Source organism: Zingiber officinale, chromosome 5B, assembly GCF_018446385.1.
Source record: "Zingiber officinale cultivar Zhangliang chromosome 5B, Zo_v1.1, whole genome shotgun sequence".
Taxonomy (NCBI): domain Eukaryota; kingdom Viridiplantae; phylum Streptophyta; class Magnoliopsida; order Zingiberales; family Zingiberaceae; genus Zingiber; species Zingiber officinale.
The window spans coordinates 116,183,787-116,200,023 of NC_055995.1; the positions used below are offsets into that span (position 1 = coordinate 116,183,787).

The 16,237-nt window shown below is 36.1% G+C and overlaps 1 protein-coding gene across 8 annotated transcripts; it reads left to right on the top strand.

The window, feature by feature from the left end:
- Nucleotides 1-259: 259 nt before the first annotated feature.
- On the top strand, nucleotides 260-13,696 carry LOC121985463 (carboxyl-terminal-processing peptidase 1, chloroplastic-like). Of its 8 annotated transcripts, XM_042538934.1 has the most exons (16): nucleotides 260-718; nucleotides 1,759-1,878; nucleotides 2,550-2,687; nucleotides 3,336-3,440; nucleotides 3,541-3,709; nucleotides 4,475-4,551; nucleotides 6,436-6,480; nucleotides 9,503-9,586; nucleotides 11,748-11,786; nucleotides 11,858-11,920; nucleotides 12,392-12,521; nucleotides 12,591-12,654; nucleotides 12,751-12,909; nucleotides 13,081-13,105; nucleotides 13,225-13,374; nucleotides 13,508-13,696. In XM_042538934.1, the coding sequence occupies exons 1-12, from the start codon at nucleotides 299-301 to the stop codon at nucleotides 12,644-12,646; spliced, it is 1,446 nt and encodes a 481-aa protein (XP_042394868.1). In that variant the 5' UTR covers nucleotides 260-298; the 3' UTR covers nucleotides 12,647-12,654; nucleotides 12,751-12,909; nucleotides 13,081-13,105; nucleotides 13,225-13,374; nucleotides 13,508-13,696. The 8 variants fall into 8 exon arrangements, with proteins under 8 accessions (XP_042394868.1, XP_042394869.1, XP_042394867.1 ...); XM_042538935.1 differs by having other exon boundaries at nucleotides 12,737-12,909; nucleotides 13,081-13,374; XM_042538933.1 differs by having other exon boundaries at nucleotides 13,081-13,374.
- The last annotated feature ends 2,541 nt before the right edge of the window (nucleotides 13,697-16,237 follow it).

Consider the following 16,237-nt stretch of genomic DNA (forward strand, 5'->3'; position numbering starts at 1 on the left):
CCTAGAAGATAACTATATCATTTTATTGGGCGATGGGTGGATCTTTTGGTGAAAAAAAAAAATAAAAAAAATAAAAACAGCCATCCTGATGATTCCCATAAAATAGGGCGATCCTTTAAGTTTTTACCCATATATAAAATTAATTTTAAATTGTGTTACATAAATTAAAGTTTTTTTATATATAAAATAGTCATAAATTCATATTTGTGTTAAATTTAAAAATCTAGAAAAATTTAAGACGATATTTTGACATATTTATTCGGTTATCGCGAGCAAACCCATAGCGAGCTACAAGACAATGAGATCGACCCCTTGCTCGCTTCCTCTCCCGCCGGCATCGCTCGCTCATCCACGAACCTTCTCATCCCTCTTAATCTCCTCCTCTTCCAGATCCACTAGCCTCAGCATCTTCGTCGACAATCACAGACGGCAACTCGTCGGAGACGACGACGGCACCGGCATCTCGCACCACCTCCGGAATCTTCTTCTTCGGACCGTCGCCGGAGCCCTTTCCTTGTCCCTGGTAGTCTCGCCTGCCTTCGGTCTCACGGACCCCTCCCCCGCCCTCTGCCGCGAGGAAGACCGCGTGGTGGACCATGCGGAAGTGAGGCCGGAGTCCGTCACGAACGAGGGGCTCGTGGAGGAGGCGTGGGAGGTCGTCAATGAGAGCTTCCTTCCAGATGCCGGAGGCCGGACTTGGTCCCAAGAGAATTGGATGGTATCGGATTTGCTTTTGCTTGTGTTAAAGTTTACTCGATAGTAAAACAATACTGAATTTCAATGAACCAATCCAAAATCCAACACACTAGCATCATCGTGATTTAACAATGGTTTTTACGTATCGCCGTCCGCAATTTTTTTTTTCTGAAAAAAAAAAGAAAAGGAGCCAGATACCGAGTATCTGAACGTCAGTTCCCTATGTGCATATTTGATTGGGAATCATCGAGAAATATTTTTTTTGTTGGAAGTCCAAAAGTTTAACGTAGCCAAACTCCAAATAGTTGGAACAAATACAATTTGATGATGATGATGATGATGATGAATCGCTAACATACGATTTTTATGAGTTTATGTTAGAGGCTCCCCCCTTTTTCCTTTCTAACAAGCTCTTTATCTCCTGGGTTTGATGGATCTCTTGATTTTTGTATTGTCAAGCGAGCAACTCTGTTTCTGTTGCAGTTTGACACTAGCCAACATCTAAGATGGTGAGTCTTGGGACTGACTAGAGTTGATCAAAATATCCAACATATACTACTCCATCTGGAAAATGGAACCCAAATGACCCAATCCAACAACAGGCATTTTGTTGGTTTGGGTTTTTGTAAAATGTATATAAAACCTGAAAAACTTGAACTTTGCCCAATTTAAGATATACAATATATATCTAATGTCATATGTCATATATCATATACCATGCACTTGCGCACACACATACACACTCAATATACTATGAAAACCCAAAATCTGAACTGAACCACACACGTTTTTTAATACTTCTTTTTTTTTGCATTTTGAATTTTTGAGTTTGAATTCTTTTAGCTGACTAAATTCAACCATTAGAATCAAGTTTTCTTAAATTTGACCTGTGCCCACTATCCACCTGTCAGCACCATGACTTGGTTGCTTGATTAAGTAGATGACCTGGTTTGAGCTCGGTGACGTTTGTTAATTAAGTACTAGATTACTTACATTGCTTGCATTTTAAATCAGAGCAATCATTTCACTCACCCTTATTTTCTTAACTTATTTCTTGGTTAGCAAAAGAAGCAGGACTTCCTTAGTAGCAGAATACAAACAAGATCTAGAGCTCATGATATCATCAAGAAAATGTTGGCTACCTTGGGTGACCCGTACACTCGGTTTCTCTCTCCAACAGAAGTAAGTTTCCCTTGTGATTCAATGTGATATTTAAGATTTCATCATCATTCCATGTGATATTTGAGTAATTAAGAAAAATTCCTTTGGTGACTGATCGCTAATTTATCATAAATAAATTATGATCCTAAGAAAGATTGAATGCCTAGATCATTAACCTCTTAGTTATCAAGATTGAAACAAATATTGAGAGCTAGTCAAGTGAATCTAATCTGTTGTGTTCCCTTGAATTATTAATTATCTCTCCTATCAGATGTATGGAGATCAAACTTGGCGTTGACTATGTAAGTTTCTACTTTAGTGTCAATCACAAACTTGCTAACTTTACTGTTCTTGATCAATGGAAGGATACTTGTTTTTTTGTCACTTTTTAATCCTTTTTCATTAACTGAAAAGAAGCTTTCCATGTAAATTTACTCATACATTCTCTATTTTATTTCTCTTCAATTCTTCTATTATCATTATCTGAATTATATTTCATGCCTTTTCTTTAGTCTTGCTAAATTATTTTCAAATGGAATATTATGTGATTGGAGTGAATTATCTGATCTCTTGTATCAATTTTTATTCCACTTCCTTTTAGCTAACTCATGACAATATTTTATTGCTGCGTATAATGACAAGGTTTGTAATTTTCATGTTTGTTGGCATGGTGCTCTTGTCCTCATCGAAAGTTCTCAAAGATGGCAAAGTACGATGTTACTGGGATTGGAATAAATCTGAGGGAAGTCCCTGATGATAACAGCAATGTGAAACTGAAAGTGTTGGGAATTATACTAGATGGCCCTGCTTATTCTGCTGGAGTGAGACAGGTGATAATTAAATTCTATTTATGCATTTTAAATAAAATATTTCTGACATCTTGATCCTGCTACATACATTTTTAAGGATCTTTACTTTTGTATAAAATGCCATGCCAAGAGGGGCTGAGTGTTGAAATTACCTATATTATTGATAACAACAGGAGCATACCCTGGAAAAGGAACTACAAAGTTTCTGTGGTTAAACATGATTCACTTTCAATCATTGTCATTTTATCATTATCATTTTATCAACTTGATATGACTCTACCCAATGTGGTTTACATCTTGCCTATATCTTTTTAGTGTGTTTCATATATATATATAGAGCTTCTTCCTCCAGTTCCACATAGATCTGTTGGAATTGATACTGTGCCCATATTCAGAGAATACTGTGTGTAGGCATTTAATCATATATTAAAGTGTTTGTCATATTATCTGTGATGCTCAACCGTATGATCCTAATTTTATTTTATTTTATTTTTATTTCTTGCCTATGCCTCCACTGAATTATTGTTACTTATCTCACAAGAATTCTTATACTTTCCAATGATTTTCTTCACCTTTCAAATCGTCAAGTTATTTCAATTTGGAGGTAATAGCGTCCATTTCCAATTGTTCAGTATTTCTAGCACATTAATTCCTTTTTTTCCTCTAAAGGGGGACGAGCTATTGTCAGTTAATGGCGTAGATGTTAGAGGGAAATCAGCATTCGATGTTTCCTCCCTGCTACAAGGTCCACAGGAAACATTTGTTGTGATTAAGGTTAGGTGCAAATGTGCACATATCTTTTTAGTTTGTTTCTTGCAGTACCTAGTTTTGAGCATATAATTTATCAACTCATGTTTTCTTGCTATACTTGTAGGTTAAACATGGAAATTGTGGCCCCATACAGTCTATGAAAATTGAGAGGCAACTTGTAGCCCATTCTCCTATTTTCTATCGGCTGGAAAAATTGGAAGCTGGAGACATCTCAGTTGGATACATACGCATAAAAGAATTCAATGCCCTGGCAAAGAAAGATTTGGTGATAGGTGTGCTAAATTTAATCTTTTGATAAATTTCAGAAGTCAAAAATATGCGAAGTCAATTCCTTTTCAAATTTAGTTTCTCTTCTGGCTGAGTTGAGAACTCATGCATCCATTCTAGGCTTTGCCCCTGAGTCAATTGTATTCGTCTAGCTTTACCCAGTTATATCAGCAAGTTAGAGTTGTCATTTGTCTGTTTTTTTTCTGATTGTGGTAATCAAGATTGTGATTCGAAAATCTTAAGATGTTGCAACCCAAACTATTCTTATCCCAAGTTGAATATGAGTCAGGCTAGGAACTTACGAACCTACATTCTGTTCTATGCTTCCTTGCTGTTATTTTATGGGATATTTATCTCGACAAAGCTTTATTGGATGGAATATATTTACATCCACTCAAGACAATTTAAAGTGAACACTGTTTTGAAAGTTTTTTTTTGTGTACATCATTTCAAAATTTTTTCAATTATATGGGACTATTTATATCTCTAACTAGAAGATTGCTTTCTAACTTTTGCCAATCTCATCAATCTTATATTTATCATTAATCTTATAGAATTATATTACATTGTTCATATTTTGTTAATAAATAACTTTAATGGTGCTTCATGTTACTAGATAAAGGTTATACTGTGGTAAATTATTAATGTAAATATAGTTTTAAAAGTATTGTAATTAATTGTAGGATCCTAGAGTGCATGCCCTAAATGTATTGACCCCTCCTCGTTGCTAGTTAGGATCTCATCTTGACAATCTTGCTCCTGATATGCAGCACTAAAACGACTCAAAGATGCTGGTGCATCATATTTCATTTTGGACCTTAAGGATAATCTTGGTGGTCTAGTGCAGGTATGGCTGCTCTTTACTCTTTTATTGATTAATTGATTTATGCAGCTAAAATGATTTATTTAGCAAGTCAATCTTATCTAGACTGTTTATATTTTATTTTAATTTTTTGGTTTTTTACTTTATGGAATCATTTCCCATCTTTTTGGACCATCCTCTTGATTGATTTCTCAGAAGATTTTAAACGTGTTGACAGTAGCTAATTTGATTATTGATATGCCCGATTCTTGTTTTACCCAATAGCTTAGAAATATTATGTGATGATCAGGAATAAAATATGAAATCAGTTTTCAACTGTGAATTTACTAGCATTTTCTGTTACATTGAACTTTTTTGTCCACACACAAAAAAGTTCTTGAAGAAATGAATAACTGATGGAGGATCAGACTATCAATTGAGTTAGTCTATCTTGAGTTCTTGACTGTTTCTAATAATTTGAATATCTTGTTTCTTTTTACGTGATGATTTCATTTGTGGTTTTTTTACAAGATATACATATAGGATTGTGAAAAATAAATAACATGGTATTGTTTTGCCCCTCTTGAGAAAGATTCTCTTCTGTAATCTCTTCTAATCTGATGCTACAAATCTTTACCTATTATATAGTTATTTAAATATTAAAATTGATTGATTAACTACTTACCTCAAAAGCTTAAGCTGTTAAGAAATGGATGAATTTATTTATTTATACTATTAGGAAATGGATATTTTTTTTATATTGTTAACACTCTTGCTGCATGTGTGATTGGCTCGCACCTCCCACACACCAACACATGCATTGATGAGATTCATTTTGGCACATGTAGGATTTGACCCCCTAACCTCTTGCTTGGATATCATGTTGGGTGGAAACAATTCTCATGGAACCCTAGGTAGCCCTCCCCCCATACCTATACAGATAATAAGGATATGAAACATTACAAATAGACCCCCCTGCATTATAAATCTTATAAATGAGCCCAAATAACCCATAAAAGTAATAGTGACTATTTTCCATTGTACTATAACTGTCAATTCCCAGAACTAGAAGAATCCATTGTTTATGTTGTTTGAATAAGCTAAAAAAGAACACTGATCTAACATTGTTAATTCTTATGGGTCGTAATTTTATTTACAGTCAATTTGATCCATTCTCCTTGTTCGAGATTAATAGGATAGTTGTTTTTTTTTGTAGCAATTTGCAATGAAATGTTTTGGCTGACTAAACTTTGGTTGAGAAAACAGTATTGGATACATGGCTACGGTTAATAGTATATCAGGTTCAAAGTCAGGAGGTTGAAATTTCAGAAAACCAAGTTCATTGAAGTAAGGGGGCAAAACAAATGTAGCCTCTCTTAGCAACATATTGAAGATGAGATGTCATCATTGTTTCACATATAGCCAACTGGCAATTGATGAGTAAAGCATTGCTGAAGTCAAAGCGGTTGAAGAGAAATGGTTAACAAAAACTGAAAAGGAAGTAGGCTTAATTATGCAATCTAAAGAAAATATGATTTGTATTTCTGGATACTGGACAACTGTTTTAACTGATGGTTATTTATCTTATTTAAGATTACATGGCTTCCTTGTTTTTGAGAGCAAATAGGTAATTTGATGATACTAATGTCATCGACAGATATGGTCTATGGAAGTTCAATTTGAAGTTTTTAATGGCATTATAGTGTCTTATCAGTACTCTAATTCTGAAGTTCGATCATAACCATATAGTTTTCTCTTTTTCCCCTTTATTCCTGTACCAGTGGTAACATGTCGGAGATTGCTTGTCAAGCTGGAACCTTTCAGTTAGTTGTTTTGCTGAAAATTTGCACATGACTTTGGATCAGCATATTTTCCTTCAAAGTATATTCAACTAATTTGTCCGTACCTAATGCAGCAGTTGTTTTCTAGGCTGGAATTGAGGTTGCTAAGCTGTTCTTAAATAAAGGAGAAATGGTATGTGATCAAAATTTTGATTTGTTGAAATATTTTCCTAACTGTAGTATCTCCATCAATGAAATTGAAAACTCAATCTAATTATATTTGTCTCTTTTATGCCCTTTTAATGGATTTCTGTTGATCTTATATACACTTTCTTCTCTTTTCATGATATTAGAGACCATGACAATATCAAAATTCTTAGTGTTTGTGCCTCCTGTATCAAAATTCTTTGTATCTATTTGCTTCTTTCTTATGATTCTCAGATTCTAGTTCTGGATTATTGCTTCTCAGGGTTGCATTACCTAACATGAATTCATCTTACAGTAATGTTTTTCCTTTTCTAGTGAGGGAAACACATGAATGGTCCCTGAAATTTTATCCAATTTACACTCGAAGACTAGGCTTTAGCCTGGCTTGGAGCATCTAAATATGTTGGAGTGTTTTTTTGTTATTATTATTATTTTTATTTTTAAATAGAAGGTTTTCAATATGATTTTCAAAGCAAGAGAAAGAATTGAGCTTCTTTCATGGAACTTTAGTCCCACATCTACCTTATGGAGAGAGTTTAGGAGATTTGAGTGCAATACTGCAATGTACCCATAAAGTTAGTGTCTTGGAAAAAGTGAAGTTAGTGGAGGTTGTGCCCATGGCGGAGTCATGAATAACAAACTTGAGCAGTGTGGTGCAGAGAAGAAGAAATATTTTGGTGCTTGGGGTAGTTCATGTTGGAACTTTAGTCCCATATCTAGCTTTTGGAGGGACTCTAGGATATTTAAATACAACTTGTCTTAGAAAAGGTGTGGGTCATGTGGAATGCACATGAGTAGTGTACCATATCCAATCATGCAGACAAAATGGCTATAGGTGTTGACGGCACACAAGCAGACATGGATAACGTGGCTTACATGACACATGGAGTACTCTATTAGCACACTTCATACATTCACATTGTCACAATTCGTATTAAGGTGTATATTTAATTTGTTTTCATATAGAAAGTCATGTTCAAGCTGAGATGCAATGTACAACAACCAGTTCTCCAGTAGGAAGAAAGCGCCAATGAGTCACTTTCAGCATAAGTGGTGCAACTTTGTGATTCAATAGGACCAAATGAACCAGTGCCTTGAATTGGTAGAATTCAGATCATCAAAGCAAACTAAGGGTTAATATCAAGTCTGATTGGGTAAAGCTCAAGAGACCGCCCAACCTAGGGTTATGGAGTTGTCTATATCAAGGTTAGAGTGGGCTAACAAACTCACTCGAGTTCAACTGGAATTGCAGCAAGCAACAAGCCTCCCTTCTCCCACTAGTAGCAACAATCTTTGTTCTCCTTGCAGAAGAAGTTTCAGCATCTAGATTTGCACACTCTAGCTGGTGGATTCCTGCAACATCATTTCGAAGAGAGATCACTGACTCTTCCTGGACAATGCAAATTGCAAACTAGTGGTCAATCTCACCAGACCCTGATTGTACACCATTGGCATGAGCAAACTAAGCCTTAAAGGAAGTGATTACACACTTGGTCATTCGACCCACTGGCAACCAATATCCATCCAACAAAATGTTCCTTAGCCGGCTTGGGCCCGAGGTGGTCTAAACCATGGTTAGAACCACAGAATCCTTTGCAATCTACTAGCATACCTATACCTGAGAGATCTAGGTCAGCATTTTCTAAGCCTATTGAGCTTTGGATCCAACAACCAAAAGTCATTTCCAGGTATCTGTTATGTAAAATGCATTCAATGAATAAAGAAAACAATTAAATAAGATATAAAAATAAGTTCATATGTTCATGAATCAAGATCCATATTCTAGGAAGAAACCATCAGATTATACAGAGGTGTTTATGGAGAATTATCTCAGCTTATCTTAGGACTAGCTTTTGCCAACACTACATAGCCAGTCATGGAAGTGAAGATAGACTAAATACCTTGAATGACGGCTTTACTTGCAATTAGAAAAAGAATTTATTTGAAGTAACTGCAAGTTAGAGAGGTCAAGCTAGATAAAGTTAATGGTTTGTATATGTTCCAATGGACACAAACATAGCCAAGCCATGATAAATGCTCATTAATAGGTTCACAAGGATCTGGAGGGGTGGACTGTTTTTAAATATTTTGAAAAAGAGTAGTCAGTACAAGCTGATGGTGCAAAGAAACAAGTTTTTTTTCATTTGCTCTGTTTTCATTATTTTTTTTGCAAGAAAAACTTTCAATTTGGGCTACATTATAGGTTACCACCATCAGTTGGGGCTGCTACGTGTTGATTCTCATATATGTCAGCACATTACATACTGTACCATACTACGTTTGAACATAGATTTGGCAAGGGATTCAGATTTTAAACCTCAATTTGATCTTAAGTTAGTTTCTTTCCATCTTGTATTGTGAGATTCATTTGAAATCAACTTGGAATTACCATGATATGTTGGTCTCTGATCTTGACTGTCATTGACTTGGATCATTTTAGGTCATGTACTCAAAACACTTATATGCAGGCTGCCACTGCTTAACAAAAAAAAAAAGACAACCCGGTGCACGAAGCTCCCACCATGCGGGGTATCGGGGGAAGGATCTATTGTATGCAGCCTTATCCTGATTTTTTGCAAGAGGTTGTTTCCAGAATTCGAACCCGTGACCTTTTGGTCACATGACAACAACTTTACCGTTGCGCCAAGGCTCCCCTTCCAGGCTGCCACTGCTTGAATTTATTAAATTCAAGTACATTCTTGGACAATTAACTGATGCATTGTAGTCATCTCATCCCCATGATTTTTTAGGGTTTTATAAATTTAACTTTAGTCTAATTTTTCCTTATGTGATTGTTTTTCATACATAACATTACTCTTCCTCGAGAAACAACATTATATCTTGACCATCCATCAATTTGCATCCTAACCTGCATACTATCCTCTTAACCTTTTGTTAAGTGGTTCAAATCACCTTAGCTACACTATTTTGATATATATATATATATTATTGATATGCATTTCGAGATGAATTAGCATTTGTTCGACGTTTCCTTTTAAATTTGTCAGGTCATCCATACAGTCGGCAGGGATCCTGAAATCCAGAAGAGTATTGTTGCAGAAAACACACCCTTTATTGCTAGTCCTCTCATCGTAAGCAACCTTTGCATCTTCTTATTCTTCATTAAGCAACTGTCTGTAGGTCTGTAATTTGTGCATATGATACTAACATCTCAAGCTAATTATGAAGTATTTCTTCACAGATTAACTTTTCTGACAGTGTGTGAAAATATATTTTTATTTTTACAATTAGGTTGGTTATACCTATGGGTCATTCTGCTGCACTATTCTTTGGCCTTCATCTACATGCACTTCAAACTTCTGAGAAATATATTTTGCTATGTAGGTTGCAAATAAATTATTTTTTTTATATAAGAACCATCATTGCGAAATTTCAAATACTTACTGATTTGTTAACTCAGTGCTAATGTAGAATAAACAAAACCTTCTAGAAGGCATTTCCCAGTATGCAGATCAAAACCTACTACTATACCCATCTATCAACATGGAGAACTTTATAGACACTGTTGTGCTTGTGCTTCCACATCCCATCCATGTTTGTTCTGTTTGAACTGATAGTCTGTTTTGTATTTTTCTGGTTATTCATCTTGGGGAGGTAAGAATACTTCTTTAGATGGTTCAAGCAGTAAGATGCCTCTAACTAATGTATCTGGTAAACTCAAGCCTACGGTCTTATATCTTATTCATTGGCTGCGCAAAAGTTCCCTTCAGTAAAATATTGGAGCCTCCTAGATAGCTAACATATAGTTTCGTACAGAATTGTGAAGTTGTATTTGATCGCAAAATAGCTTCAGAACTTACAAAATTGTGTTTTCTTCCTGATGACATATAATACCTGCTGATCTTAGTTCAAAGTTTGGGTATTTTTGACACACACACACACACACATGCTGATCTTAGTCCAAAGTTTGGGTATTTTCTACATGCGCGCGCACGCACACACACACTTAGTTGTTGTTGTTGTTATCAGACACATTCTTTGATTTGAGGTATTTGTTGGTATATGCTTCATTGCTGTGATATCTGAGGTAACCAAGATAGTCAAATTCATGATCCAAATTTGTTTAGTATGAAATTATCATCAAAACATGTTGCCTGAGTAATTCTGACTGAATGATTGTGGGATCGCAACATCAATTCACTGGCCTTGCTTGCTCGGACAGGTCACCCTCGGTTGTATTTGCTCCAAGGCCTTATTGTCATGAAAGGACTCGATAGATTGCTTGCTGAAGGATAAAAACAAAAGAATAAGAACCAAAAAAGTTCATTCCAGACTTGGGAGATAAAACTGTCACGAAAATTGGGAGGATCATTTTCTCTTCTTTGTTTTAACTTGGTGAGGGCAGAAGATGCTATCCCTGATGGAGTAGCAGAGGACCCAGCCAGAACGCAGTGCTGCCTTCTCACAAAGCAGCAGTGGCGTTTCCTCCTGAGGTTGTGCTGAGGTATCTTTGGGTGGGGGAGTGAGGACTACTATAAGCTATTCCGCTTGTCCAAGGAGGAAGTTTGGTTCACTCTAGACTGTCCCACTATATTGTCTGACATCTCATTGTTCTCACAGCACAACTTGAGGGGGATTCTTTTGTTTCATTTTTTTTTGTTCTGAAAAAGATATCGAGAAAGCAGGATGCTCACTCAGATTGCCCTATTTTAAGAAATTGTAAAGAGTTAATAGAGACTGAACTTAGAAACCAGGATACATGGTTCAGAAATAGACAGAGGTAGCAAGATAATATTTTTTTTTTTCAGAGGAAATCAAAGATACAAATTCAGGATTGCTAGAGTTCGGTCATAGCCATTATAGGCATGTAATGGTAGGTGGAATCTTCTGTTGAATTGGGCCCACTTGTGTTTGAACTTGTGGATAGATCTTGGTTAGTGTTAAATTGAATGAGCCATTTGGTTGCCTGATGGTTATTTTGGCAGAACACTATGTTTAAACTTGATATTTAAGAGCTATAATTGAATATAGAATTAAAGTGTTTTTATTAAACCTAAACTCCAAGGTTCTTACTATCTGATCCTAGCATCTCGGTTCCTCTACCCTCTTCTAATAGTATGTAGGAAAGCAAGTTGATCGTCTTGGAGGCAACAGTACAATATTGTTGTGCCTTGTCGTATTCTTGTTCCTAGAACATTCTACTACATCATTCTTGTCCAGTCATACTTTCATTCGTTTTAAACTTCATACTGTGATCATTGAATGGCTAATGTTCTGCTTCTACTCATGCAGGTCCTGGTTAATCACAGAACTGCAAGTGCAAGTGAAATTGTAATAAGTTCAAATTTCCTTTCCTCTGCATATGTGCTCGAAGTCTGTAATCGTGTGATTATTAATTTCAGGTCACTACAGCGCTTCATGACAACTGCAAAGCTGTTCTTGTGGGAGAAAAGACTTTTGGCAAGGTTTGGACATGAGCTCTTTGTCTAATTGCTTCCATTCTCTTGTTCAAACAAAGTCAAACAAAAAGGAACTATAATTGTTAGTCAATTTACATATAAGAAAATTTTGGTTTGGTTTGGTTTGGTTTGATTTGAATTCTCAAACAAGTTAGGCTATATTACTTGCTGACCGAGCTGAACAAAAGTTCAAATGTTCTTAAGTTAGCCTTTTAAACTAACTTCTAATTCTTTTTTTATATTAATTTAGAAATTATATCTCCCATTCAAAGTAATTATCATATTTACTTGATCCAACCAAATGAAATTAACTGAAGAAAGGAACCTTCAGAATTTGATTTCTTTCAAAAAGTTTCACAACTAGACACTATAATCTATGTTTGTTAAACCAATTGGACACCTTTGTATGACTGCCTATTTTCCATTTTATGCTTTGCAACTTCACCTAGTTGTGTAATTAACCAATTAGTTTTGCAGGGATTAATTCAATCTGTTTATGAGCTTCATGATGGATCTGGTGTGGTTGTCACCGTAGGAAAGTACGTCACACCCAAGCACAAGGACATCAATGGAAATGGAGTAGAACCTGATTTCCAGCGCCTTCCAGGTAAAGAGCTCATTGCTCAGTGAATAATAAACAAGGCAATCGAAGGATTGATAGAATTTTCCAAAGCAGCTTTAAATGAGGTGATCAGTTATCTTTCACAGTGCCATATCGAAGGCAAAAGTTGAAATAGCAGGTATACAATTCTATCCTTCCTTCTAGGTAAAGACTTTGTTGCTTATTGAATATTAAACAAGAACACATCCAATGTTTAATAGATTTTCAAATGCAGTTTTAGGAAAGGTGGCTAATTATCTTTCAAAGTTAAGGGCCATCAACACAACATCATTCGACTTATTTCATGTGATCTAAAATGTATCAGTAGATAACCATGGCTTTGCAGTTTGCTCTTCCTCTTTCCGACACTGATGCTACTATCAAATTTTCTCCGGTAAGTGATCTGCTCCTCATATATAAAGAACAATCTGATGAACTAATTTGAACTGTATGACTTCTTTAGGAATTCAATGAACAGCCATTTTTCTGCACCATTTCAATCTCTACCTTTTGCACATTGATTCTTCTACAACTTATGAACTATTTTAATTTATCCCTTTGGCAGGTGGATTATCTCTGGTGATAGCAATGTAATGTTCAAGTCCAAATGTCCAACGAAAAAAATTATATTTCAATTTTAATCTCCCTATTAATAAGCCTCCCATGTTTCTAAAGGCTTGACTTTGATAGTTAAATTGTTTTGTCTCAGTCACAAATCTCCTAGTAAGATTGCCCAACTTATCATTGATAGACTCCTCTTCCTCATGTTTAAGGAGTGCTTATATTCGCTCCTCCCCACCCTACCCGAACAACTCAAATCACTTTGATTCCTGCTGAGGTTGAGTACTTCAATTGGATGGTAAATTGACAAAACTTTTCACTTGCTCAAGATTGATCTTCCTCTGATTATAGCATTGCATTGTTTCTAGTTTCTACCACTAAGAACTTAACTTGCATATTTTGAATAAATGCTTCACTTCTCACATTTACAGGTGAGAGAATCGTCCCGATGGTTCTTACTTCATTTCTAGTGAAGCAATTAGTGAAATTTTCTCAACATCGATATCACCCATCTTCGATAGAATGCTAAATAATTTGTAATCTAGAATCAATTTACAAGGGCACCTTGTGATACAAGCCATGCGTCTTTCTCAGTGAACAAAGTCAAGTTATTTTTTAAACATCAGCTTTACCAATTAGTTGATTCAAAGCACTAAATTTTACCAATTTTGCCCCGGGCTTCGTGTGTGGTGGTAAGAAGTAGGATGCATTTTCAAGCAATTAGGGTTTAGTTCCCACTGGTGATGCTGGTCGCCACATTAAGAGTCATCATATTTCTTGGGTTTACTTGGTGGACATACTTGATTAAAAAAAAAAATCCAATCAGTCACCAGGAATTTTATGAACAATGACATCAATCAATCACCAAGAAATGCTAAAATTTCATTTCAATGCAGTTAGTGACACTAGAAGATACTTGGAAATGCTAATACATTCTTGAATTGCTCCTTGTGTGAGCATTTGCAATCCCATTTCCTTTAATTCCTCTGTCATCTGCTTCTGATTTAAGGGAAACCCTTCAAATATCTTCTAGGACATTCTCATTCATAACCCAATCAGTTCTACGTCTGTAGAGCAATGGAGCGAGTGATGGTCTTCATTAGTACTTTCTATATGCGTAGAATCTGCACGTATGTCAAATTTAGTATTGCAGTCATTAAACTTTTTGAGGAACTGGGTCAATATGATAGACGATGATTGATCGATCTTTCAGATTGAAATCGAGGTTGAAGATCATGATGTTCTTTCTGTCTTCCGGACAAATAAATTCATTAATTTCGTTGTGTGCTGCTAATCCCTGTCAATCAAAACATATTATATTATTATCAATCAACTAGAGCATGCATAAATTAAGAATTAAGGTCAGCAATCTTGTCTCACGTTTGGGGTTTTGCTAGAACTCAGCACGAGCCAAGCGGCTCGATGTGGAAAAGCAGGGCCGCAAAGATAGATCAATGCAGCTGGAGGATCTGCCGGCGGCTTTAGATTAAAAAGGAACGACGCATTCCAGACCTTGGGCGCTTCAATATGCAGCTCAGTGACGACGTCGACGAGGAGTAATTCGAGCTTTGGACCATGGACGTCGATGGCGTCCATGCTGAGGTCTGAGGATCATGCAGAACAGGAGGAGATGCTTGATGGAGGGGGAGTGCGTGGATGCTTAGTCTGCCCATGTCGTGCTCGTGCCCATAGCACAAGACGAATTGCATGCAGAGTCTCGAGGAAGAGACAGGAGGCGAGGAGGTTGGACAGGAAATCATGGCGAAGGAAGCAAAATTTCATGCAAGAGGGGGCAGCGATCGAAGTATTCCGACACCCGGATGCTCACTCAGGAAAGACTCCCCTGCGACTGGAGACCGAAAAAGCCGCAATTCCTGCAACTAAGTTTGAACGGTCCCTTGCCAAGGTTTCTAGGGTGAGGTCTTGCACGCCGGCCTGCACGAGCAGCTGCTCGAGGCGGTTGGGTAAATCGTTGACGTCGCCGAAGACGACGCGTCATTGGCGGATCGAGGCATGGGGGAAGGTGAAATCTTGGTGGACGTCGACGCCGTTGGAGGGGCTACGGACGTCGAGGTGGAAGGTGTCGAGTCTGGGGATGGCAGAATTTGATAGGTTTTGAAAATGCTATAATAATAAATCGTATTTTTAAATCACTCGAAATAACTTTTTGAGCATTTTTAAACACAAATAAAATAAATAGTATTAAAAATAATAGGCCAAAAATAAAGAAGGCGACATTTTTTTTCTAAATCACGGGCGCTGTTTTAATTTTTTTTTATCAAAGACCTTCCACTCCGTTGTTATCTCCCGCAGTCGGTATGTATAGCAATGGTAAAATCGTAGATGTTACCATATAAATATAAGTGAAAGTAAAATTCATATTATAATAATTATAATTTTGTAATTGATATAACGTGAATGTTAAGTGAGTTTATGAAATTTATATTGTAGTAATTATGGAACTGTAATTGTTATCGTATTATTTTTTATCAACGTTGAACAAATTAATTATACATTATAATCATTATAAAATTATAATTGTTATAAAATTATAGTTGTTATAATGCATTCAATTAATTTGAGGGGGTGTTTGGTTCTTTGTTAGGAATAGGAATTGGAATGAGAATCATTGTATAGTGGAATGGTAATGGGTATGAGCATGGATATCACTCTTAAAAGTAATGTTTGGTTAGTTGCATATTTTCTATCGGAATAAATCAAAATTTCCTTTTTTACCCTTAAAGAAAAATAAGAGAAAAAATTAGATGTGAGAGAAAGATAAATGTGAGAGAAAAATATGATGAAAGAGAATGATGAGAGAGAAAGGATGATGAGAGAGAAAGTGTGATGAGAAAGAATGAAGAGAGAGAAAGTGTGATGTGAAAGAATGAAGAGAGAGAAAGTGTGATGAGAGAAAATGAGAAAAGAGAGTGTGATAGAAGAGAGCATGATGAGAGAAGATGAGAGAGAAAATATGATGTGAGAGAAAGTACGATGGGAGAGGATGAAGAGAGAGAAAATGTAATGAGAAAAAATGAGGAGAGAGAGTGTGATGAGAGAAATTGAGGAAAGAGAAAGTATGGTGAGAGATAAAGTATGATGAGCGAGAAAGTGTGATGAAAAAAAGAGAACATTGAGTGTGATGGAAGAGATTGAGGAGA

Excerpts from the sequence above, each read along its gene's own strand:
- LOC121985463 (XM_042538935.1), top strand. The coding sequence starts at position 299 with ATGAGATCGACCCCTTGCTCGCTTCCTCTCCCGCCGGCATCGCTCGCT. Across the intron at positions 3,441-3,540 it reads AAACATTTGTTGTGATTAAG|GTTAAACATGGAAATTGTGG; the intron begins GTTAGGTGCAAA and ends CTATACTTGTAG. Across the intron at positions 9,587-11,747 it reads TTATTGCTAGTCCTCTCATC|GTCCTGGTTAATCACAGAAC; the intron begins GTAAGCAACCTT and ends CTACTCATGCAG.